Source organism: Dama dama, chromosome 1, assembly GCF_033118175.1.
Source record: "Dama dama isolate Ldn47 chromosome 1, ASM3311817v1, whole genome shotgun sequence".
Lineage (NCBI taxonomy): Eukaryota > Metazoa > Chordata > Mammalia > Artiodactyla > Cervidae > Dama > Dama dama.
The window spans coordinates 55,769,308-55,794,076 of NC_083681.1; the positions used below are offsets into that span (position 1 = coordinate 55,769,308).

Genomic DNA, 24,769 nt, shown 5'->3' on the forward strand with positions numbered 1-24,769 from the left:
GGGTCAGCTCATGTGCCCTTGGGCATAGTCCAACTCTGTGCTGGTGCTGAGGGGGCGACCCAGGAGCAGGCAAGTGGGACCCTGCCCTTGGGCTGCTCATGGTTCCACCAAGCAGACGGGAGCTCCTGGTGAGTCAGGGAGAGCACAGAGTCCCCAAGGCCTGGGTCTGAAAGTACGGGAGGCTTGGTGGCCTGGAACAGCTTCCCAGAGCTTGTTTTGATGAGCTCTCCCCCTACCTAGGAGGATGACCTGGCTGAACTGGCCTCCCAGCAGTACTTCGTGGACTATGGCTCCGAGATGATCCTGGAGCGCCTGCTGAACCTCGTGCCCACCTACATCCCTGACCGCGAGATCACACCCCTGAGGACGCTGGAGAAGTGGGCCCAGCTGGCCATCGCAGCCCACAAGAAGGTCAGAGGCCTGGGGCTTTGAAGGGGAGGGCTTTATGGTGACCTGGACGAGGGGTCGGGACCTGAGAAATCCAAGGGATCCCGGCTCTTACCTGGCATCTGCTTGTCCACGGGACTTGGGGGACAGGACGGCACCTTGACTTCCTGGCTCCCAGCAGCCTCTCTCCACTGTGGACATCGGTTCGCTGCTGTTTTGTGCTCTCTACTCTGGGCTGGACGCTGGGGACACAGATGGGTCAAATCCAGTTCTGTGCTCTTCCTAGCCCTGTGGGTCAGGAGGGTGGTTGCACATTAGAGAAGCTTCTAGGAGATGCACTTCCTTTCTCCCCGGAAGAGCTCTGGCCCAACTTCCTGCCTGGGGAATTTGAGGTACAGGCCTCCCTCTGCCTCTTATTTGAGGCCTCAGGCCCATAACCAGCCCTAAATAGCTCTGTTCTAAACTAACAGACCTACCCTAAGTAGAGCAGGGGTGGCCTGGTGGGGTGGGGGGACCCTGGCTGCTGAAGGGGATCCATAGGCCACCCCCTCATCTCCAGGCCCTGGTTGTATAAGAGCAGAATCACCTTTGCACACAAGCTATCGAGGGCTCCAAGATCATCCCCTTCCCCATGCGGCTTCTTCCCTAACCCAGGAGCCCTGTGTGTCTCCCCCTGAGTTCTGCCTTCTCTGGTGAGCTGCCCACAAGTCTCCACCTGTACCCGAATGCTCCTGGCACCCCCTCTGCTTCTAGGCTTGGCTCACCCCCAAGGACGTCCCTGTCCTCAGTGCCCCTAGAAGAGATGCATGTTCTCCTCCCCGCCCCTCCCTCTCTCTCTGACATTGGCAGCCTCCTCTCCCTCACCCCTCACTCTTGGTCAGCTGCTGAAGACCCCAGCAGCTCCAGCCTCCATCCCCACCTTGGCTCTTCTGCCTTCCCCGGGTCCACGGTGTCCACCACCAAGGGGCATGTGACATGTGGCCTGTTCTGGGTTGGGTGCCGCTGTTCATGAATTCCTTTCATTTGGGGTGCTTGTTGTGTGTTGGGCACCGCAGCAGACCCTGGAGACTCAGCTGTGGGCAAAACAGGTGTGCTGTCTGCCCTCCCAGAGCCCATGACCAAGCTCACTGGGTCTCTGCTGGATGGTAGTGCCCTGGCCTGCATGGCCCAGAGCCCTGGGCCAGACCCCTCGTATGGTGGATAGATGTGAATTAGTGTGATTATTAGGGTCAGATGGGTAAACATATTTTATTTTGAGATAACTTCAAGCTTATGAGAAAGTTGCAGGTTAAAAAAAAATCAGAGCTGCTGTGTACAGTATACACCTCACCCAGATTCACCAGTATTTAACACTGTCCCACTTCTGCTGTGACTTTCTCAGCACACATACCCGTTATTTTTTCTGAGCTATTGGAGATTAGATTTGAGACACTGAGCCCCTTATTCCTAAATACTCACAACTCCCAGTTTTTCTTTTCTTTTTTTCTTATTTATTTGGCTGCATGAGGTCTTAGTTGCAGCATGCAGGATCTTGGTAATGTCATGTGAGTCTTGCCTTGCAGTGCATGGACTCTCTGGTCGTGGTGCACGGGCTCCAAAGCACACAGGCTCAGTAGTCATGGCTTGTAGGCTTAGTTGCTCAGCAGCATGTGGGGCCTTAGTTTCCTGACCAGGGATCGAACCTAAATCCTCTGCATTGCAAGGTGGATTCTTAACCACTGGACCACCAGGGAAGTCCCAACACAGCTCCTGGGATGGCACTGCTTCCGAGTCCTCTTAGTGCATGGAAATGCAACCGCTTAGGTGCTGGCACCCATGTGTCTTTATCCATGCTTGTGTTTATAGGTGATAAAAACCAGTAAGTTCATTCTGATCACTTCAGTCCTACTTCAGTACCACCAAGTTCTTATTAAAATGCAGCAGGATATTTTTAGATAATAAAACATTGGTGCATTCATTTCTTGTGAAAGTGTTGGATTGTCCCCCAGCTGCTTGCCCCCTTCAGGCTCCAACCATTCTCCATGCTGCTGTCTTCCTAACTCTCAGGTTCACCTGCCAGTTTCCACTAAATGCCCAGCCTCGCAGTGGTGGGTGGCCTCACCCACAGTTCCGTACGACCTGGCTCCTGCCCATCCGTTTCCCACTCCCTCTTCTTGGTCATGCCTGGCACCGCTCCCCCACTCTTAGCCACTCATGTTCTTGTTCCCCAAACACCTCTCCTGCCCGCTGCCTTGTGTCTCAAGGGCTCACTGCTGTTGGTGGAATCGGAGGAAGACAGAGTGATTGGGACACTGTGGGCTGGTGGGGTGAGGTGAGGCCATGGTGCATGCAAGGACACAGTGGCCCAGGGCCCACTTCTGGCTTTGGGGACAGGGACAGAGCTTGTGCCATGTCTTTTCTCCCTTGTCCTTGTCTGTGCACCTCCAGGGAATTTATGCCCAGAGGAGAACTGATGCTCAGAAGGTCAAAGAGGACGTGGTCAACTATGCCCGCTTCAAGTGGCCCTTGCTCTTCTCCAGGTTTTACGAAGCCTACAAGTTCTCAGGTAGCCCCAGCCCTCCTGCCTCCTGTCCTTCCCTCGAAGGCTCCAGCTCACAGTCAGGGGAGGGGAGCGGCCTGGGCCAGACTCCCTAGTCAGCCAGCCTTCTGCTCTCAGGGCTGCTGGGTCCCCAGGTCAGTGTGCTGAGTGGATCCTCCCTCTCTGCAGTCCAGTAGGGCTCTGTGGCACTTAGTAGGTGCTCAGTCACACACTGGGTAGAACAACTGAGTATTGTGATCATTAAAGCACCTACTGTGTACAGAATAGGGTGGCCGACCCCGTGAAGTTGAGAGCGGATGCAGCCGTCACAAACCCACACAGGCCATTTGCTTAGCCATTCTTGGGCATCAGCATCAGCCACCTGCTCCACACCAGGCCCTCTGCTGGTGCTGGATTTGCAGAACCACCAAATACCAGGTTGGAGGGAACCTCTGGGGCTCAGTTAGTGTGACCCTCCCCCGTCCATATCCTGCCACACCGCTCTCAGGGCCTTGGCCCAAGTCGCACAGACCAGCAGCAGCGACAGTGTGCAAACCCAGCTCCTTAATCCAGCACTCTCTTCCCACCGCACCTGGGGTTTGGGCTTGTAGGGAAGTTGTGCTCCCTAAGTCTTAGTGTCCCCATCTGTAAAACGGACATCAGTGTACCCCAGGCTGGCCATCTCCATGGTGGTTATGAGGATTGGGAAGGGCTGGGCCTGGGACTGGGCTGGCACCATCTCAGTGCCCCTGTCTCTGCCCCAGGCCCCAACCTCCCCAAGAACGACGTCATCGTGGCAGTCAACTGGACTGGTGTCTACTTCGTGGATGAGCAGGAGCAGGTGCTTCTGGAGCTGTCCTTCCCCGAGATCATGGCCGTGTCCAGCAGTAGGTCAGTCTAGCTCCTCACACCCCACTTTAGTGCAGGGCGGGGACTTGTCCGGAGCTGCACGAAGACCAGTGGCTGGGGTGGGACTCAAACGCGGGGTCCTGATTCATTCAGCACTTTCTGAAGTGAAGCGGGTAGATGGAGACACAGTCAGACAGAGTGGGGAGGAGAGGGCTCCGAGGTCTTTCCTGCAGGTCATGGGGGCCTTGGGGGGAAGCCCCCGCCTCACAGAGGACATCAAGATGCAGAGACATGCAGTGGCCTGTCCTGCTCGCAGGTGATTGAGAGCATGTGCTGCGCCCTGCAGACCCCTGGCACCTTCCTCCCAATAGGGTGGGGGGGTGGGTCTTTATGGCACATTGCTGGTTGTGCTGAGATGGATGTGGGTGGTTAGGACAGTCAGGGACAGTTGAGCATATGCAAAAAGAGCTGGCCTGTCATCTGGGGGCCTGTGTGGGACTCACCTCCATGTCCTCATCTCTCAAATAGAGGTTTTAACTCTCTTGCAATAACAGAAAGCAGTGGTGAGGAATAAATGCCATAGTTGATGGGAGCCTTTGTAAACAGAGAAGTGCACTGCACACAGGAGCAGCGTTGGGAGTGGGTCCTGCAATGGACTCGTCCCAGCAGTGCCTTGTCCCCGACCTGGGGCTTGTAGTGTCTCTGAGTGTCTCTGAGCAGTGTCCAGTGTGGGCCAGGGTTGGGTCATATCCAGCTCAGACCAAGCACAGATGCAGTGGTGCCAAGATAATCCTTGTTCTCTTGTAGCTGCAGTTGAGAGGGGAGATGGACATCAAATAAGCCACTTTTCAAGTAGGGACCAGTGTGCTGAGGTCTATGGGAGGGCTTCCTGGAGGAAATGGTATCTAGGCTGAGCCCTAAAGGGTAAGTAGGAATTAGACAACAAAAGGGAAGTGAGCTCCTCAGGCAGGCCTCCCCAGACCATGCGTGACTCTGGCCTGGCCATGGGTGAGTCAGGCTGAGCTGTGGCTCCCGGGGCCCTTTGTCACCCTGGCCGGGCCGGCCTCTCTCTGGACAGGCCACTTCTGACTGGGCTGGCCTTGGTCTCCTTCAGGGAGTGCCGTGTCTTGCTTTCGCTGGGCTGCTCTGACCTGGGCTGTGCTGGACTGACCCCGACGGGGCCCTGTTCTCCGTGTTGGTCCTGCAGGGGAGCGAAGCTGGCAGCCCCCAGCTTCACGCTGGCCACCATCAAGGGCGATGAGTACACCTTCACCTCCAGCAACGCCGAGGACATCCGTGACCTGGTGGTCACCTTCCTAGAGGGGCTCCGGAAGAGGTCTAAGTATGTGGTGGCCCTGCAGGACAACCCCAACCCCGGTGAGTGGCTCCTGGCACCGGCCGCCAGTCCCTGGGTCAGGGTGTTAGGTAGATCACATGCCCTGGCCTTGGCCTGGTGCTCAAGATCTCAAGTGCCTATTACTCCGCCTTCCCCAGACACCTGCTGTGCCAAATGGACCAAACAGCTCACCTCTGTGCCTTTGATCTGTGCCTTGTGGGAAATCTTCCTTCCCCCGATCCTAAATACTTATCACCTGCCACCTTCTCCACATGAGATCAGGGGAACACTCCTTCTCAGTGTTCCCCAAATACCATCTTCAAGTGATGACAGCAACAGCAACTATAAACCATGCATCCCTGGTCCATAGGCCTTTGAGGTCCTGGGCAGGGCTCGAGAAAGAGATGAACCCCAGCCCTGCCATCGTGGGGAGGGGGTGGGAGCAGACCGTGACAGTCCCTGTGACAGAGCGGTGACCTGGGAAGCTCAGAGCCTATGGGAACCTGGGTGTGGGGGGGTGGCCCCCATGCAGCCTGGGGTTCAGAGAGGACATTTGTGTGAGCAGAATGTTTGGGGCATAGAGGATCACGGAGCAGAGGCTGGAGAGCCCAGGTTGGAGGCTAGGAACGGCAGATAGGTCAGTTTGGCTGAAACGGGCGAGGAAAGGTGGAAGAGGCAAGAAGTGGGAGGCAGAGGAAGTCAGGAAGGCGGTCGCCAGTAATAGGCCTTGTGAATCTGTCGAGGAATTTCTTTTAGGCCAGTGAGGAGCCACGGAAGGCTTTCGACCAATGACTGTGTCTGTGTGTGTGTAGGGGGTTGCGGCAAGGTGGCTCCTGAGCAGATCTGAGAGGGACAGGGCCTCAGTTCCAGTGGGGAGGAGCAGCTTATAGATCATCAGCCCAAATAAAGGTGTTCCAACCCATCTCTGACCTCTCTGCCCCTCCCTCGACACTTGTGCGGCCCCGCCCATCTCTGCCTTCCAGCCGGCGAGGAGTCCGGCTTCCTCAGCTTCGCCAAGGGGGACCTCCTCATCCTGGACCACGACACGGGCGAACAGGTGATGAACTCGGGCTGGGCCAGCGGCATCAACGAGAGGACCAAGCAGCGTGGGGACTTCCCCACTGACTGCGTTTATGTCATGCCTACTGTCACTATGCCACCGAGGGAGATTGTGGTATGTGGCCTGGCTGGGGGTGGTAGATGGATGGGAGGCTCCTCTGGCCCCTCCTTGTCTTATTCCCACATCATAAAATAAGAATGGGGGATTACTGTAGATTCATGCTCTGCAGCTTCTATGAAGATGATCCGGGGGTCTCATGGGACCACAGACTTAAAAGTTGGGGCAACTATTAAACTGGTACCAGGTGGAGAGGAGCCTAGAAACTGCTTCAGATGAAGACCTGCCTGGGCTGGGGGATCAGAGGAGAGTGGCCTAGGGGACAGGAGAATGGGGATGGGGCTTGCACTAGCTAAAAAGGCAGTGAGGTCAGAGCTGGGAAGGCAGGCCCTGGTTCCTCTGGAATCCTCCCTCCCATCCCCCCAGCCAACACTGAGGACTTGGAACCCAGCTTTCCAGGCAGTTCCTGAGCTACTTCTCACATTGCATCCTTGGCCTTGTCCAGGCTTTCTGATGACCCCACCTCCTTCAGACAGGGCACTGAGGGAAGGGTCTTAAGCCCAGCATGATGGAGGCAGTGGTAACGTCAGAGATTCCCCAGAAGGAAAGGGGCTCCCAGGTCAGACAGGCCCAGGGCCCACCCCCATGAAGGCCGTCTTCCCCAGCCCCAGTCAAGAAGGCTCTGGACTTTACCATGTTGATCCAGGGCCCCCAGGTGGAGAGCTGACTTCAGCTCCTGTCTCTTGGTCTCTAGGCCCTGGTCACCATGACCCCTGACCAGAGGCAGGACGTTATCCGACTCCTGCAGCTGCGAACGGCAGAGCCCGAGGCGCGCGCCAAGCCCTACACGCTGGAGGAGTTTTCCTACGACTACTTCAGGTGATGGGGGAAGGGGAGACAGGACGGGGAACTACAGGCTTCTGCTACTCTCCGGTCTGCATCATGGGGTCCCTTTGTGGTGCCCCCACCTGTGAGAAGGGCCTGGGTCAGAGGGAGCCAGAGGGCAGTTTCAGTCTTATCGAGGTGACCCTTCTCATGTCATGACATCTTATCCTGCCTTCATTTAAGATCCTGTGACTGTGCTGCTCTAAGAGGTGGAGTCCTGGGCACTCAGCTCACGAGCCTGTTCTTGCCTCATGGACTCACAGTCCTGGTGGGGAGGCAGGCATGAAACCAGGCAGCTGCTGTTTTGTGTGCCTGGTGTTGTGATGGAGATGCTGGGTGGGGTGGAGATGGAGTGGAGGCTTCCTGGGGGAAGTGGTGTCTGGGCTGCTGGGTGGAGGAGTGCCAGGGCAACATATGCCATGGCCTGAGCAGAGGGAGCAGAGGGCAGCCAGGGCGAGCAGGCTGGGGAGGCAGGCAGGGCTGGCTGGGGCTCAGCCAGCCTTGTTAGTGTCTGCATTTGTCAGCTGAGAAATTAAGGCCTGGGCAGAGCTGGTGACTCACCCCAGGTCACAGGGGACAGTGGGGAAGCACAGGGCCAGTTCCCTATGCTCAGCCTCCTGCACGGGGCAGGATGGGGCTGGAGTTACATCCTGGCCATTAGTGCCGACTGGGTGTGCTCCGCAGGCCTCCGCCCAAGCACACGCTGAGCCGCGTCATGGTGTCCAAGGCCCGCGGCAAGGACCGGCTGTGGAACCACACACGGGAGCCGCTTAAGCAGGCGCTGCTCAAGAAGATCCTGGGCAGCGAGGAGCTCTCTCAGGAGGCCTGCATGGCCTTCATCGATATCCGCACCCACAGTGGGCGGGGGGTGACATGGAGGGCAGGCAGGGGCCACTGGGAGGGGTTCACCAGGGGAGGGTGGGACCAGGCCAGGCCTCTAGGGTTTTCATCACCTACTTTCTTCTGAGGGGCCCTGCTGGGGCCTGGGCAGACATGGGGGGATGCTGACGGGGTGGCTCCCTTACCAGGGTGCCGGGGGCTGCCCCCTCCGCTCTCTCCTCACACCCTGTCATTTGGGTGACAGATTTAAACTGTGCCGTGTGCTGGGCCAGGCATGGAGGCCCAGGGGTGAGCAGACTTTGGCCTCATGGTGCCCGTAATTGAGAGGGGAGACATGCTGGTCAGGGTCAGTGCTGTGATGGGGCCCGACAGCACAGTGGCCCGACCTGGCCTTGGAGAGCAGGGAGGGCTTCCTGGAGGAAGTGACATCTAGGCTGGAGACCCACCTGGGCCCATCCAAGGGAAGATGGGTGAAGAATGCTTCTCCCTCCTGACAGAGGGAGAAGCATGCATAAAGGCCCTGAGGCAAAACAGAGCCTGGTTGTTTCAAGGGCACAGATTAACTCAGCACAGCTAGAGTGTAGAGCTCCAGAAGGGAATTCAAAGATCTGGGCCGATGGATGAAAGGTTCCCCAGGCCTGTTAAGAAGCTTGGACTGTGTCCTGCGGCCAAGGGGCGTGGTACAGTTAGATTTCTGATTTGGAAAGTTGATTCTGGTTGCTGTAAGGATTCTTGTTCTGAGGTTGGGGCCTGGAGCAGGATGGCCAGTGAGGAGTGGCCAGAGGAGCTGGGGAGAGAGGGTGGGCAGCAGGCATGGAGAGCAGTGTGGGCACACTATGCCCATTTCCTGGGTGAGCAGCCTGAGGCCAGGGCCACAGGATCAGGGAGGGGCAGACCCTGGTGGAGAGGAGGAGGAGGCCGCCTGCCTCCTGGGCCAGTGCTCCGTGATTGGCCACGGCCTTCCTTGACGGCTCCCCACCTGTGCTCAAGTACATGGGTGACTACCCGTCCAAGAGGATGCGCTCCGTCAATGAGCTCACTGACCAGATCTTCGAGGGAGCCCTGAAGGCCGAGCCCCTCAAGGACGAGGTGTATGTGCAGATCCTGAAGCAGCTGACCGACAACCACATCAGGTTAGCCGGGGTGGTGGGAGGGTGCAGGCAGGCCCCCACCCTGGAGATAACAGCTGAAAGTAAGACGGGGAGCTCACTCCCTGTTGAGGCAGTGGTGGCTCTGTCTGGGAGCCATCCTCCTTCACTTGGAGCAGGAACGTGTCCTCGGGGCTCTTCCTCAAGGTCCATGGTGGAGGGTCAAGAACCAAAGGTGGCGGCTGTGCCCTTGGAGTCTGTCATCCCCCAAGTTGAACAGTCCTAGCTCCTCATTGCCCGCTTCCCTCTGCCTGGATACCCTCCTTTAGATACCTGCCTCCAGCCCAGATGTAGCTGTCTGCCTGCATGTACATCTCCTGAGCAGTTGTCCCATCCCTCACTCAGGCTGAGCAGGCTGTCTGTCAGAAGCTCTGGCTAAAAATTCTCATGGGCTGGGGGTGTTGGACCCCGGAGGGTGTCACTTCCTCCCTGATGGCCCAGACAGTGGCAGGAGGGGGAAGTCATGCACATGCTCATCTCAGAGCCAGAGACAAGACCCACCCTCTCTCCTAATTCCCAGGCCTCCAACTCCCTCCCCAGCCTTGTCACTCTATCTCTTACACAAATCCACCATCAGACCACATGTCACATCTTTTCACAAAGCTACACTTTTGTACATGCTGTGTCCATTGCCAGGAAAACCTTTCATATCCTCTGCATGTTAGAATTTGCCTCATCCTTCAAAACCTCATCCTTCCCTGGTGTCTCAGATGGTAAAGTGTCTGCCTGCAATGCAGGAGACCCGGGTTCAATCCCTGGGTCAGGACGATCCCCTGGAGAAGGAAATGGCAATACACTCCAGAATTCTTGCCTGGAAAATTCTATGACTGGAGGAGTCTGGTAGGCTACAGTCCATGGGGTCACAAAGAGTCGGACACGACTCAGTTACTTCACTTTTCAAAGCCTAGAGCAGATGCTACCTCCTTCTGGAAGCCCTCCAAGCTTCCCTCTTTCCAGGCTGAAGGAGCTCAGGGGAGTGCATGAGGGAGCCCTGGGGCTGGTCTAACTCAGTGCTACTCAAGTAATCATGCTCATTGTGCTCAGTTGTGTCTGACTCTTTGTGACCCCCTGAACCACAGCCTGCCAGGCTCCTCTGTCTATGGGATTCTCCAGGTAAGAATACTGGAGTGGGTTGCCATTTTCCTCCTCCAAGGGATCTTCCTGACCCAAGGATCAAAACTTTGTCTCTTGCTTCAAGTAACAGATGAGTTAAAAATCTCCTGCCAGAATAAACCACATACTGCTTGCATCATAGGAAAGTCTTACTAAAAAAAAAGAAAAAAAGAAATCTTAAGTGAACCAGAGTGCTTGGTGACATACTGATTTTCATTTTGGCACAAGCACTTTACCGCCGAGTGACGAGTAAGTGTGTGGCCTGGGGCAGGTTGGTCGATCACACTTTAAGTAGCACGATTTGGATCTGACTGTCGGGTGGGTGGGTCCATGTTGGTCTCAGAGAGGGGTGGGAGTGAGTGCAGGCATGTGCTGCCCTGGTGAGGAGCCCTGCTGGACACCACGCCTCTTCCCGCAGGTACAGTGAGGAGCGGGGCTGGGAGCTACTCTGGTTGTGCACAGGGCTCTTCCCACCCAGCAACATCCTCCTGCCCCACGTGCAGCGCTTCCTGCAGTCCCGCAAGCACTGCCCACTCGCCATCGACTGCCTGCAGCGACTCCAGAAAGCCCTGAGGTACGGCCGTCTGCAAGGGATGGTGGGGGGGCAGCGGGCACAGTGTGGGCACTGGGATGGGCTTCCAGCCACATGGGCTTGGGAGACGAGTCCCTTGGTGATACTGATGACCTCAGTATCAGTGGGTGGGACCCATCTTTGGGGTCCCACAGCTGCCCAGTAGACAAAGGTTGCTGTGCCTACTACCCATTCCAGATAGTTTGAGAGTCTGGTTGCTCAGAAAGCTATTTTCTAAAACCGTCAAGTCTGCTGGGGAGGCAGACACCTGGGTTGCACTCTATACTCTGCAGAGCTCACTTGCATCCTTTGCTTCATTTGTTCCCCTCCACATCCCTACTGGTGGGTACCATCATCATCTTGTTTTACAGATGAGGAACAAAAGGCTTGAGTTTGTGACTATCACCTGGTAGGAAGTGGTGGACAGGGATTAGGACTGGGCTTTGCCTGACTCCGAAGTTCCCCCTGTTCTCTGCTTCCCATGGCTGCCTCCTGACTTGGCCCCTCTCCCCCTTGCTTGATTTTCAGAAACGGGTCCCGGAAGTACCCCCCGCACCTGGTGGAGGTGGAAGCTATCCAGCACAAAACCACCCAGATTTTCCACAAGGTCTACTTTCCTGATGACACTGACGAGGTAAGGGACATGGGGCAGCCCTGATGCCTCTCCCCCACCGCCCCCATCTTTGCCCCTATTCTCCTGCCCTTCAGTGGAGTTGGGGCCATAGACTCCTCTAGTCAGGAGCCCTTAGGTTCCTGGTCTAGCCTCTCACTAATTGGATTAGCTTCCTTGACAAGGTCATCCCTCCCTTTCTCTGAGGAGCCTCTGTCTTGCAGAAACGTGCGTTCTCCCTCCAAGTTGAGCTCTGTGTTGATGCCACCTCCCCGGTGCCCATTCTGTTCCTGGGCACAGGCCTGCCTGCTCCACAGCCCCAGACCTCCCCTGTTGTCCTAAGTCCACTCTCCTGCAGACCCCTTCCCTCCTTTTCACTTGACCTGTGAGTGCCCTCTACCTTGGTCCCCTGGGCAGAGGTCTTACTTGACTTCTTGTCACACCTGTTTGGTCAGGCTGACTTCTGATCTATACCCCCTTCCCCGTCCCAGCACAGCATCTCATTCAGATAAACAAGACCAACATTGAAACTTTTGGTTTGAAAAGCAGCTTAAAAACTTGTCTAGAGACTAGATTCACAGAAATTCTATTATAGGATTCTAGACACAAGGACAGAAAATCTTCCTAAAATCCTCTCCTGTCCCCAGTGGAAGCTTACATGGAACATTCACCACCCCCCACCCCGACCCCCAAACCACTCTCCTTCTTCTAAACTTCCCCGGACTCTCCTATCCTTCTCAGCCCGTCTGGGCGGCTTCCCCGCTTGTGACACCTCACCTTTCTGGAGTTTGTTTTCTCCCTCCTTCAGCCTCTTTTCTTCCACACCCCCATCTCTTCTGCGCTTCCTTGGCCTCCGTCATCACTCATGCTTCTACAGCCGCATCCAGGACCCTGGAGGCCAAGGCTTGGGAGTGCTTGGAGGGGTGGGAAGGGCACCAACTGGGAAGATCCAGACAGGAGTTGCTTTCACTTTTTTTAAAATTTATTTTTAATGGAAGTATAGTTCATGTACAATATTATGAGTGTCAGCTGTCCAACACAGTGATTCACCATTTTAAAACTAATTTTATTTATTTTTTTGGCTGCGCTCTGTCTTCGCTGCTGCGCAGACGTTTCTCTAGTTGCGGTGAGAGGGGTTGCTCTCTGTTGCGGCGCAGAGGCTTGTGACTGAGGTGGCTTCTCCTGGTGCAGAGCACAGGCTCTTAGGACGCAGCCTTCAGCAGCTGTGGTTCCTGGGCTCTAGAGCACAGGCTCAGCAGTTGTGGCTCACAGGCTTTGTTGCTCCGAGGCATGTGGGATCTTCCTGGATCAGGGTTTGAACGCATGCCTTCTGCATTGGCAGGCAGATTCTTTACCATTGAGCCCCCAGCGGAGCCCACGAATCACAGTTTTTCAAGGCTGTATTCCATTTATAGCTGTTATAAAATATTGGCTATATTCCCCATGTTGTACAGTATATCCTTGTAGCTTGTTTATCTTCTACATAGTAGTTTGTACACTTACGCATTGTGCTGAGCTCTGGGGAAGCCCCCTCAGAAGGAGGGTGTCTTGAATGGGAAGGGGCTGTATCTGAGGCCCAGCCATTAGGGGTGCAAGAGGCCCTGCCAGAGCCAAGCAAGTGCCTCTCTGCACCAGGCCTTCGAGGTGGAGTCCAGCACCAAGGCCAAGGACTTCTGCCAGAACATCGCTGCCCGGCTGCTCCTCAAGTCCTCCGAGGGATTCAGCCTCTTTGTCAAAATTGCAGATAAGGTGGGTCATGGGTGGCCATTGGATGCTAATCTACCTGCTGTTGGGCTGTCTACTGAGAACTTTGCTGGGCCTCTGGGAGCTTATGGGACAGTGGGGTAGGGAGACAGAAGGAAGGATGGGGCAAGAGAGGAAGAGGCACTCCTGCACACGGCCTCTGATTCTGCCTCCTCCTTACATCCCTGCAGCGCCCCCTTCCATGTAGCCGCTGTCCGGATATCTCTCTCTGAGCCATGGCACAGGCTGGCTACAGATCTCTTGGGGGCCACATGGCACTCTGTGTTCTGGACACACTAGGCTCCTCACCCTGCCCCCACACACATGGACTTTCCAGATTTGATTTGACTGGTCCCTCAGCTGCCAGGCTGTCGGTTCACCTCTGAAAAAGCCCTTGAAGAGAGAGGGTGATTATCCCCACTAATAGATTACAAGTCCCTGGGCTCAGAAAGGTTAAGTAACTTATCCCAGATCACACAGCAGGGACTCAGAGCCAGGTAGGTCTGGCTCTGAAGTGCAGGGCCCTGCCTCCGCCCCTCATTGACTCCCATGGACATAAATATGGGGGGACAAAGGTCCAGCTCTAAAGCCCTTCCTTTGGGGGGCTTCCCTGACCCTTGCACAGGTCAGGTGCTCCCTCCTGTTGCTCACCCACAGTTCTGTGTGCATTCATGACTGTCTCCTCACTGGTCTGACCCTGTACCAGACACTGTGACCCAAAGTGATCTAGTGAGGTCCTGGACCTGGGTGGGAGGGGCTCCGTGGGTGGCTCAGGAAACAGATGCCAGAGAATGTCCAAAGCAGGGACTGGGCCCCCACCTCAGCCTTTCCCCCCAGGGTCCTAGGGCAGTGATCAGTGACTCTTTGCTGAATGAGTGGAGTCACTGACACTGGCCGGACACTCCGCAGGCAAAACTGGGGCAAGATGGGGCTGATCCACAGACACCCACCCTGGCTGCAAGCAGGAATCTTTCTGGAGAAGGGGTTGCCGTGGAGGCCTTGGGTGGGAAAGTCAGAGAACTCAGTATTTTTCAAGTTAAAATGAGTGGACTAGAATGACCATGTCCCTAGGTCATCAGTGTCCCCGAGAACGACTTCTTCTTCGACTTTGTACGACATCTGACGGACTGGATAAAGAAGGCCCGGCCTGTCAGGGATGGTAACGTGAGGCTGAGTCCTGGGATCGTCTGAGGTCTGGGGCTGGCAGGTGCTGGCTGAGGGCCATCCCTGAGGCCCATGTGGGTGGGGCCCCGAGCTGGGGCTTCCTCCGGGGCTGGTGATGGGCTGGACAGCCCCCTGTGCTGGCATCTTCTGGGTGACCGCCTGCCCTCTGCCACAGGAGTCGTTCCCTCTCTGACCTACCAAGTGTTCTTCATGAAGAAGCTGTGGACCACCACGGTGCCCGGGAAGGACCCCATGGCCGACTCCATCTTCCACTATTACCAGGTGAGCCGCTCGGTGGCTCCGGGCTGTGCTTGGGCTGCCGCCGTGGGTGCTGACTGTGAAAGCAGAGACCTGCTCGGCAGACCAACAGTGGGTGGGTAGCTCCCGCTCTGCGGCGTGTCTTCAGGCCATCCCAGTTCCCTACTCTTCAGAGGGTGGATAAGACAGTTGTTAAGTTTTCAGGAGCCTGTGGGCAGCGCTAGAGGCTTCATCTTTGCTTTTGGTCAGCTCATCTTCAGCTACTGTGGTTCTGGGTCTGAAAGTTCAAGGTGGGGAAGGGGCTGGTGCTGCTGAGGAAGCCAGTGGGTCTCAAGGGAACACAGTGGGAGGTGGCTAGCCAGAGAGGCTTTTTCCCAAGGAAGGATAGGCCTGGTGTGGGGGCCAGAGTTATGGAACAGTCTCAGGCACCCCAGCTGGTCCCTCTGAGTTTCTTCATCTTTGAAATGCAGCTGCTTGCCTCACTGGACTGTTATGAGGGTAAATGAGATAATATTCACCCCTGGCTCTGATTTAAAACTGTAAAGCGCTGCATCTGTGTGGCCTAAGGCTGTTTCCCTGTCCTGTGCCTTCCCTCCTTGGGGAGCAGGTGGACCCAGCCTCACGGTGGGGGTGTTTAAGGGGAGAAGCCTGCTTCCTTCAGGTGCCTCCACGCCTGTGACCTTCTCTGTCTCTGGCAGGAGTTGCCCAAGTATCTCCGAGGCTACCACAAGTGCACGCGGGAAGAGGTGCTGCAGCTGGGGGCGCTCATCTATAGGGTCAAGTTCGAGGAGGACAAGTCCTACTTCCCCAGTATCCCCAAGCTGCTCCGGGAGCTGGTGCCCCAGGACCTCATCCGGCAGGTCTCACCTGACGACTGGAAGCGGGTGAGCAAAGAGGGAGACAGTGGGAAAGCCCCCCCGACCCCCTTCAAATGGGTCTCTGGACACCCCAGGGTCAAGGGGGCAGGTGCTGGACAGCAGCCCAGGGAAGTATCTCTTGTGACCCCTGTAAATTCAGCTGGTCACTTCGCAGCAATTTGTCTGGTCCTGGTTACTAAGGTGACCTGGTTTTCCTTGATAGTGTTTGACCTGCTTGCTTTGGGGTGGGAAGGGCTGTCAGGAGTCCATTAACTGGTATTAGTGGGAGGCTGCCTGGCCCTCCATGGCTCATGACAGCTGCTGACAGTGCAGAGGGGGCAGGACTGGCGGGGGAGAGGACTCTGACCCACCCTCCCTCTGCAGTCCATCGTCGCCTATTTCAACAAGCATGCGGGGAAGTCCAAGGAGGAGGCCAAGCTGGCCTTCCTGAAGCTCATCTTCAAGTGGCCCACCTTCGGCTCAGCCTTCTTTGAGGTGAAGGTATGCTATCGGTGGGTGCTTCTGAGAGGGGGAGGGGAACCACATGTTACCAGGACTCCTCCCCATGACTTGCGGAGACAACAGTGGTCTCTGCCACCTGCCTGGCACTGAAAGGAGGAAATGACCCTCAGCTTTGTCCCAGCTAGGTGTCTCAGCTAAGTACTGGGCCCTGGGCTCAGTCCTAGGACACTGAGCGGCCAGCCCCTCGACTGGCAGGGGAGGCAGATGTGTACAAAGGTCAGAGTAATAGAGGATGATCTGTGCTCTGTGACAGTGGGGAACCCTCATGGAGATGGCAGAGCCTGGGAGGCCCAACCAGACTGTGAAGGCTGAGAAGGCTTCCTGGGAGAGGCAACACCTGAGCTCTCCAGGGAGACCCTGGGGGCAGTGTTCCTGCAGACAGTCTGGCCTGAGCAAAGACCCAGAAGTGTGAGAGCTCAGGCATGGGCAGGAAGTGCAAGTGGGTGAGTGTGGATGGGCATGAGGTATGAGGCGAGTGGACTGTGGTGAGAGGCAGGTAGGCTTCCTCCTGGAGGTGGTGCCCAGCCTTGGAGGGTTTTGAACAGGGTTGATGGGACCAGAGGCAGGAGAATGGAGAAGAGACTGGCGCGAGAGGATAGGCATGAGGTGTGAGGGGACAGGTCAGAATGGAGAGGAGCGGTGGCCTCATTACACACCTAGGATGGGGGCCCTTTGACACAGCTTGGCTGTGCAAGGAGAGGTAGGCAAGTACATCTGGAGGCAAGTATAGGGTTCAAGGAGGTCTTTTTAAAGATGAGAGACTTTAGAGCTGAGATAGAGAGACCTCGGGGACTCGTAGAGAAGAGGACAGAAGGGATGAAACTCGTGCTGGTTGCTGGGGAACCCATGAAAGGATTCAGGGTAGCACTGAGGACCCAGAAGAGGCAGAAACTTGAGGTTGTGGCTGGAGAGGCAGACTTAAGCCCAACTTGGGGCAGCTTTATTTCTCTCCAGATGTACAAAACATTTCCTGCTCTGGGTTCCCCATCTGATGGTTTTTTTTTTTTTTTTTTTTTTAAACTAGCAAACTACAGAGCCAAACTTTCCTGAGATCCTCTTAATTGCCATCAACAAGTATGGGGTCAGCCTCATTGATCCCAGAACCAAGGTGAGCAGTGACAGGGAAGAGCAGGTAAGGGGGGCTTTTCTGTCTGTACTTCTAACAAAGGACACCAGAACCAAACTTCAAGACACTCTGTCAGCTACCAATATCCTCACTTCATCTACCCTCCTGGCCACATGTCTTGAGAGGCTGTCCATGTTTGCTGTGTCTACTTCCTTACCTCTCATCTCTCCATCAAAATTGCTCTCTGAGTTACTAACAAAGTCCTCACTATGAAATCCATTCCACTCTTTACTACTTGGTCTCTCAGCAACATCAGACACTACCAACCCCTTCCCCTCTCCAGAATGCTCTCTGCCCACAATTGGTCAGGTGGCAGGCTGTGCTGGGGTAACTGATGCTCAGATGTGTGGGCTGAGCAGGTCCTACCACTGACACAGGAGAGCACAACTGGGGCTGCTGGCGAAGGGGGCAAAGACCACCATCTTCCGCTTGGATCCATGGGCCCACTCACCTGGTTTTCCTCGCATCTCCCTTGGTCTCCCTCTCAGGCACTTCCCTGGGCGCTTCTCTACCCGGCCCGTACACTGTGTTCCACAAGGCTGTGTCTTCTTGTCTCCCCCCTTCAACTCCACTGGATCATCTCATCTGGGACTACTGTTTCAGTTTCCTCATCCTCTTAAAATTTCCAATTCCAGCTCCACACATGTGACAACCTCCTGGGCTTCCTTGGTTGTCCCACTAGCTGGTCCCAACCAAGGCCTGCCTCCCACAGCAGCTCCACGGCACAGCTGGCCTCTACTCTCTTGCTCCTTGCCTTGTCTGAGGGCCCAAGGTCCTTTGTGTGGGTGGTGTCTGTGGGCTGGAGCTGAGGGGAGTGAGGTCAGACGGTCCAGATGTGCAGCCTCAGATTCTCTCTGCTCCCCTAGGACATCCTAACCACTCACCCCTTCACCAAGATCTCCAACTGGAGCAGTGGCAACACCTACTTCCACATCACCATTGGGAACCTGGTGCGTGGGAGCAAACTCCTCTGTGAGACGTCACTGGTGAGAGCTCTTCCTTCCAGGCCTGGGGGGCTCCCCAGCCCTGCCTTCTCTCCATCCTCCCAGTCCCCACAACAAACAGGAGGAGTGTGCTGCCTGGTCTGCAGTCAGGATCAAGGGTCAGGTCAGATTAGGTCTGGGGGATGGGCTTATTAATCTAGAGATGAGAAACAGACCACCCACTCAGTAACTATGTCCCAGTGCCTTTAATATTTAGAGATTGAACCTTTGGCCACTGAGGTCAACAGCAGAGCTGTTAGCAATGAGGTCTCCTGGACTGAGCTCAGCTGGTACAGACTTCAGAAATCCCTAACTCTGGGAGAGACCATAATCATAACATTTACTGCTATAGAATTAATCATACTCTACATTCTATTTGAGGCAACAATAGTCCTAACACTTATCATCACCTGATGAGGTAATCAAACAGAACACCTTAACGCAGGCCTTTATGTTTTATTTTATACACTTAGTAGGAGCTCTCTCACTATATCCAAAATGTTACAGGCTCCCTAAATTTCTTAACATTTCACTACTGCACTCAAGCAATATCTGATTCTTGATCTAATGTCTTCACATGACTAGCATGCATTTATGGTAAAAATACCACTCTAGGGCCTTCATCTTTGATTACCCAAAGCATGTGTAGAAGCCCCCATTGCAGGTTCTGTAGTACTTAGAGCCATATCACTAAAACTCAGAGGTTATGGTGTATTATGAATTGTAACAACACTAAATCCACTAACAGATTTTACAGTATATCCTTTTTTCATATTATCCCTATAATTATAACCAGTTCAATTTGCTTACATCAAACAGGTCAAAATCACTCATCACATATTCTTCCATCAGCCACCTGGCACTTGTTATTGTAGCTGTTCTTATCCAGACACCTTGAAGTTATACAGAAGCTACCACTCTAATAATTGCCAATGGCTTCGCATCATCCATCTGATTCTGCTTAACAAATTCACGTTATTAATGAATTCACAGCCAAACAATAACCTTAGGCCTACAAACATTCCTCCCAATAATAGCTACCTGATGATGGTTAGCAAGTCTGACAAATTACCTCTACCCCAGCCATTAGTCTGTTTGGAGGGCTATTTGTAGTAATAGCATCCTTCTCATGATTGACTATTACAATTACTCTAATAGGAATTAATATAGTAATTACTGCCTTATACTCCCTATACATACTCATCATAATATAACAAGGCAAATACACACATTACATTAGTAACATCTTATAATCTTTTACACAAGAAAATGCCCTCATTAACACTTCATATTTTACCTCTCTACTTCTATCACTATATCCCCAAGTCATTTTAGGCCCCTTGTACTCTAAGTATAGTTTTAAAAAATACTAGATTGTGAATCTAGAGACAGAAGATTTAGCCTTATTTACCAAGAAAGTATGTAAGAACTGCTTTAGCAATATCTGATTCTTGATCGAATGTCTTCACATGACTAGCATGCATTTATGGTAAAAATACCATGTAACATGACTTTTTCAAACTTTTAAAGGATAGTAGTTATCCATTGGTCTTAGGAACCAAAAAATTGGTGCAACTACAAATAAAAGTAATTTTCCTTTCACATGAGTTACATTATTTATATTAATACCAATTATAACAAATGTCAACAAATAAGAGTGACAATATCCATTATCTCATACACTTTTATTATTAGTATAATCCCAATAATAATAATCTCTTGGCCTGCATGAATGCTTATCTCAAACTGATACTGAATCACTATCCAAACTCTCAAATTATCACTCAGCTTCAAAATAGACTACTTCTCAATAATATTTGTACCAGTAGCATTATTTGTTACACAGTCCGTCATAGAATTCTCAATATGAAACATACACTCAGATCCTATCATCAGTGGATTCCTCAAATATTTACTCCTTTTATCGCAAGACTAATTCTTGCTACTGCTAATAACCCTTATAGCTTTTCATTGGGTATGAGGGGGTAGGAATGATCTTTCCTGCTTATTGGGTGATGATACAGATGAGCAGATGCACATACAGCTGCTCTACAAGCAATTCTATATAACCGTATTGGAGCTACCAGATTTGTTAGCATGATTTCTGGTAATTTAAATGCATAAGATCTGCAACAAGTCTTTATTCTCCAACTAAATCACTCAAATATACCCCTACTAGGACTCATACCAGCTGCAACTGGAAAATCTGCCCAACTTGGCCTCCACCCAGGACTACAGTCCCTCAGCATCAGAAGGCCCTACCCCTGTCTCAGCCCTGCTCCACTCAAGCACAGTAGTGGTAGCAGGTCTTTTCTAACTCATCCACTTTTTTCCTTTAACATAAAATAATAAGTTTATTCAAACAATAACTGTTTATGGCAATGTGCACTCTTACCCAGAATGTTAAAAAAAATATTGCTGCTTTTTCCACTTCAAGCCAACTAGGCCTATAATAGTAACAACTGGCATCAATCAACCCTCCCTAGCATTTCTCCATATCTGTACATATGCTTTCTTTAAAGTCATATTATTGATATGCTCTGGGCTCATTATCCATAATGAACCCATAAAACATCCATAAAAATAGGAGGCCTGTTTAAAGCAATACTCTTTACCACAACTGCCTTTCCCACTGGCCTAGCACTAACAGGAATGCCTTTCCTTGCTGGATTTAAAGATCTGATAATCCAAACCTGATCCTGCCGAGTCTGAGTGCCACCCCCCTCACAGCTGTCTACAGCACTCGCCTTATCATCTTTGCACTACTAGGACAACCTCGCTTTCCCACCCTAACTTTAACTAATGAAAATAATCGTCTCCTAGTCAGTTCCATCAAATGTCTATTAATCAGAAGCTGTTTATATTTTCAACAATACCCCTCCAACAACAATCCCTTAAATAACTATACCTTATTACCTAAAACCAATTTCCCTTGTCATAACCATTCTAGGTTTTACCTTAGCACTTGAAATTAATAATAACACACAGAATTTAAAGTTTACTCTTCAAATATATTCAGTTTCCAACCTCTTAGGGTATTTTCCCTAAGAGGGAAAGTATTATTATACACTGTTTATTACCCTAGTTAAATCTATCAACAAACCAGAAGTCAGACTGTTGATTAGAAAATATTTTACGAAAAACTACTTCCCTTATTCAGATAAAAATCTCTACATTAGTATCAGACCAAAAAGATCTAATCAAGGTATATTTCCTCACTCCTCATCACCCTCTTCCCAAACATAATTCTATTTAATTACCACAAGTAGTCTCCGTAATAACCACAACACCAATATGCAATGATCAACCAGCAATAATCACTAGTCAAGTACCACAGCTATATGGTGTTGCAGTTCCCATAGACTCTTCACTAAAAAAACCCAAAATCACCTGCATCATGCATTACCCAACCTCCCAAACCATTAAACTTAAAACACAACCTCCACTTCCTCATCTTTTAAAACATAAAATACCACTGAAAACTCTGTTATTAAATCTGAAAAAAATGCTCCTAATAGAGTCTTATTGGAGATCCAAACTTCAGGGTACTGCTCGGAAGCCACAGCTGTTGTGTAACCACACACCACTAATGCTGTCTTAGTTGCTCTGTCCTGTCTGACTCTCTGCAACCCCATGGACTGTAGCCTGCCAGGTTCTTCTGTCCATGGGGATTCTCCAGGCAAGAATACCGGAGTTGGTTGCCATGCCCCTCCCTCTAGGGGATCTTCCCAACCCAGGTCTCCTGCATTACAGGTGGATTCTTTACTGTCTGAGCCACCAGGGCGCCCAAACACCACTAACATCTCCCTTAAATAAATCCAAAGCTATGACAAACCTAGACAGGGTATTAAAAAGCAAAGACATCACTTTGCTGGCAAAAGTCTGTATAAAAAGTATTCAAGCAGCTGAGAGACTGGAAAAGACCCTGATTCTGGGAAAGATTGAGGACAGGAGAAGAGGGAAACAGATGATGAGATGGTTGGATGGCATCACTTATTCAATGGCATGAATTTGGGCAACCTCCAGGAGATGGTGAGGGACAGGGAGGCCTGGCATGCTGCAGTCCAACTGCATGCAAGCAGTTGGACATGACTTGGTGACTGAACAACAACAACAAATAAATCCAAACACTATTAATCCCCCCCAAAATCCATGAAAATTCAACACAATTCCAACATTACCATCTACAATCAACTTAAACCCACCATGAAGGTTTTGAAGAAAAAACCCACAAAACTAATTACAAAGATAGTACTTAAAATACAATGTATGCTATCATTATTCTTACATGGACTCTAACCATGGCCATTGACATGAAAAATCATTATTATTCAACTACAAGAGCACTAATGACCAACACTGAAAAATCATGACCATTAATAAAAATTATTAACAATGCATTCACTGATCTTCCAGCTCCATCAAACATTTCTTCATCATGAAATTTTGGTTCCTAAAAGGTATTTATTTAGTTTTACAAATCTTAACAGGTTTGTTTCTAGCAATGCTCTACATATCAGACGATAACCTCCTTCTCTTTAGTTACACATATCTGCTGAGATGTAAATTACAGATGAATTGTTCAACACATATATGCAAACAGAGCTTCTATATCCTTTATCTGCCTATTTATCCCTATAGGATGCAGTCTATATAATGGATCCTACAGTTTTCTAGAAACATGAAAACATTGAAGTTTTCCTGTTATTTACGGTTATAGCCACAACATTTATAGGTTTTATACTACCCTGAGGACAAATATCATTTTGGGGGGGGGCGACAGTTATTACCAACCTTCTCTCAGCAATCTCATATGTCAGTATAAACCTTGCTCAATGGATCTGAGGTGGTTTTTCAGTAGATAAAGCAACTCTTACACAATTCTTCACTTTCCACTTCATTCTTCCATTTATCATTGCAGCAGTAGCTGCTGTCCATCTACTAATGTTTCACGAAACAGGAGCTAATAATCCCACAGAAATCATCTGATATAGGTAAAATCCCATTTCATTCCTACTAAATTAAAGACATCCTAGGTGTCTTTTTACTAGTTCTAGAATTAGTATTAGTCCTATTTTCCAATAGTATTAGTCCTATTTTCACCTGATTTATTAGGAGATCCCAACAATTATGCCCTGGTAAATCTTCTCAATACACTACCACACATTAAACCAGAGTGGTGTTTTCTACTTGCATATCCTATGAACAACTCATTAATCCCAATTAACTAGAAGTACTAGCCCTAATCTTTTCAATCCTAGTCCTAATACCATTCTTCACACATCCAAACAATGAGGTATGACATTCTAACCTCTTATCCAGTGTTTATTCTTAGTAGGGATTTGAGCAACCCACAAACTAGCACCTTAATGTGGGATCACAACAACTTAGAACCCTAGATATCTGGCTGGATGAATCCATACCTCCAGCTGTGTGGCTGAGCCCAGAGTGGGGCAGGATTTGCCTTTTCCAGGTTTCTGTCCACTGCAGTTTCCTGGGAGCTGTGTTCTGGGTAAGAGTGGGTGGCTGTGTCCTACTCGGTGCTCTGTTTTATCTTCTTGCCGCTCTTTCCAGGGCTACAAGATGGATGACCTCCTGACTTCCTATATTAGCCAGATGCTTACGGCCATGAGCAAACAGCGGGGCTCCAGGAGTGGCAAGTGAACAGTGGGAAGGTAGCTCTGGCCCTGTGCCTACTCTCTAGGAAGCAGCTGGCTCAGGACCATCAGCTACCTCTGCATCCAGGGGAAGACCTTGGCTATCCAGGCAGGGAGGCTGAACCAGCTGGCCACCACTGACTGCACCAGCGTGGCCTCTCACCCTTCTTCCGGTGAGGTGACCTTGCCGGGATGTAGAACTCCCTCCATCCAGCCTGAAACACCTGGTTGGTTCTAGTCCTGGCTTGCTGTGATAATCCCAGTCATAAAAGCCTGTGCTCCTCGGATGTCATTCTTAACTCATACTAGCCCTACCATGTGACCTCTTTTGAGGTCACGGCCCGGAAATGTAACCAAGAGGATGACCTAGTTCTCTATGTTGGGAACAACCAAACAGATTATCCTGAAACCTCAGGAACTAGCTTAATAGCCCTAAGTCCAGGAGCCTCAGCTGGGATGAGGGAGACAGACTGCTTCTAAATATTACAGTGTGAGTGCTGAGCTGCTGTTCAAATCTCCCCTGATGATCTCAGGCATAAAGCCTGTGTTTTATCTCCTAGTCTGGTAGTGTCTTTGCTGGGGGAAGTGGGAGAGGGCAGTGTGTGGGGCCAGGAACAGGGCCCTGTTGGGGAGTGGCCTATATAACTCTCTCTGTGGTCTGTGTGTGCAGGATCAAGCTGGTCTGGGTTTGGGGGTTGGGGTGCCTGAGCCCATAGTGTGCTAAAAGGGGCTTAACGGGACAGGCTGGGACTGGGGTAGGTTGAGGGGAAATGCTGGATGTCAACCTGGGAGGTGGAGACCTAATTGTGGTTGGCTGGAGATCCAGGGAGGGGACCAGCTTCTGGGCCTTACCTAGGGCCAGTGGATCCAGAGTGGCCCTTGTATCCTGCCAGAAATGTCTCCTTGGTCCATCAAGAAACCTCCAAGAACCCCAGAAACCATGCTGCCTTGGGTTAATCCTTATGTCCGGTGGGTGTCTGTAAAATATTACTTTGTGACTAGGACGGAACAAGCAAGTTTGGACATGACCTGGGCAGGTCTAGGGGTGAGGGCTTCAGATGGGGAAGGTGTGATGTGGGGGTGGG

General features: G+C 51.8%; 1 protein-coding gene across 1 annotated transcript in view; it reads left to right on the plus strand.

The window, feature by feature from the left end:
* MYO7A (myosin VIIA) overlaps nt 1–24,365 on the plus strand; it is a 101,866-nt gene extending 77,501 nt beyond the window's left edge. Inside the window, exons 31-48 of the mRNA XM_061150984.1 lie at nt 241–411; nt 2,815–2,932; nt 3,670–3,796; nt 4,962–5,131; nt 6,074–6,264; nt 6,962–7,086; nt 7,777–7,934; nt 8,912–9,065; nt 10,612–10,767; nt 11,293–11,398; nt 13,010–13,123; nt 14,189–14,276; nt 14,457–14,563; nt 15,238–15,423; nt 15,781–15,897; nt 16,943–17,026; nt 17,911–18,030; nt 23,602–24,365. Coding sequence (XP_061006967.1) covers nt 241–411; nt 2,815–2,932; nt 3,670–3,796; nt 4,962–5,131; nt 6,074–6,264; nt 6,962–7,086; nt 7,777–7,934; nt 8,912–9,065; nt 10,612–10,767; nt 11,293–11,398; nt 13,010–13,123; nt 14,189–14,276; nt 14,457–14,563; nt 15,238–15,423; nt 15,781–15,897; nt 16,943–17,026; nt 17,911–18,030; nt 23,602–23,691 — 2,382 coding nt within the window. The 3' untranslated portion in view covers nt 23,692–24,365. The remainder of the gene's footprint in view (nt 1–240; nt 412–2,814; nt 2,933–3,669; nt 3,797–4,961; nt 5,132–6,073; nt 6,265–6,961; nt 7,087–7,776; nt 7,935–8,911; nt 9,066–10,611; nt 10,768–11,292; nt 11,399–13,009; nt 13,124–14,188; nt 14,277–14,456; nt 14,564–15,237; nt 15,424–15,780; nt 15,898–16,942; nt 17,027–17,910; nt 18,031–23,601) is intronic.
* The last annotated feature ends 404 nt before the right edge of the window (nt 24,366–24,769 follow it).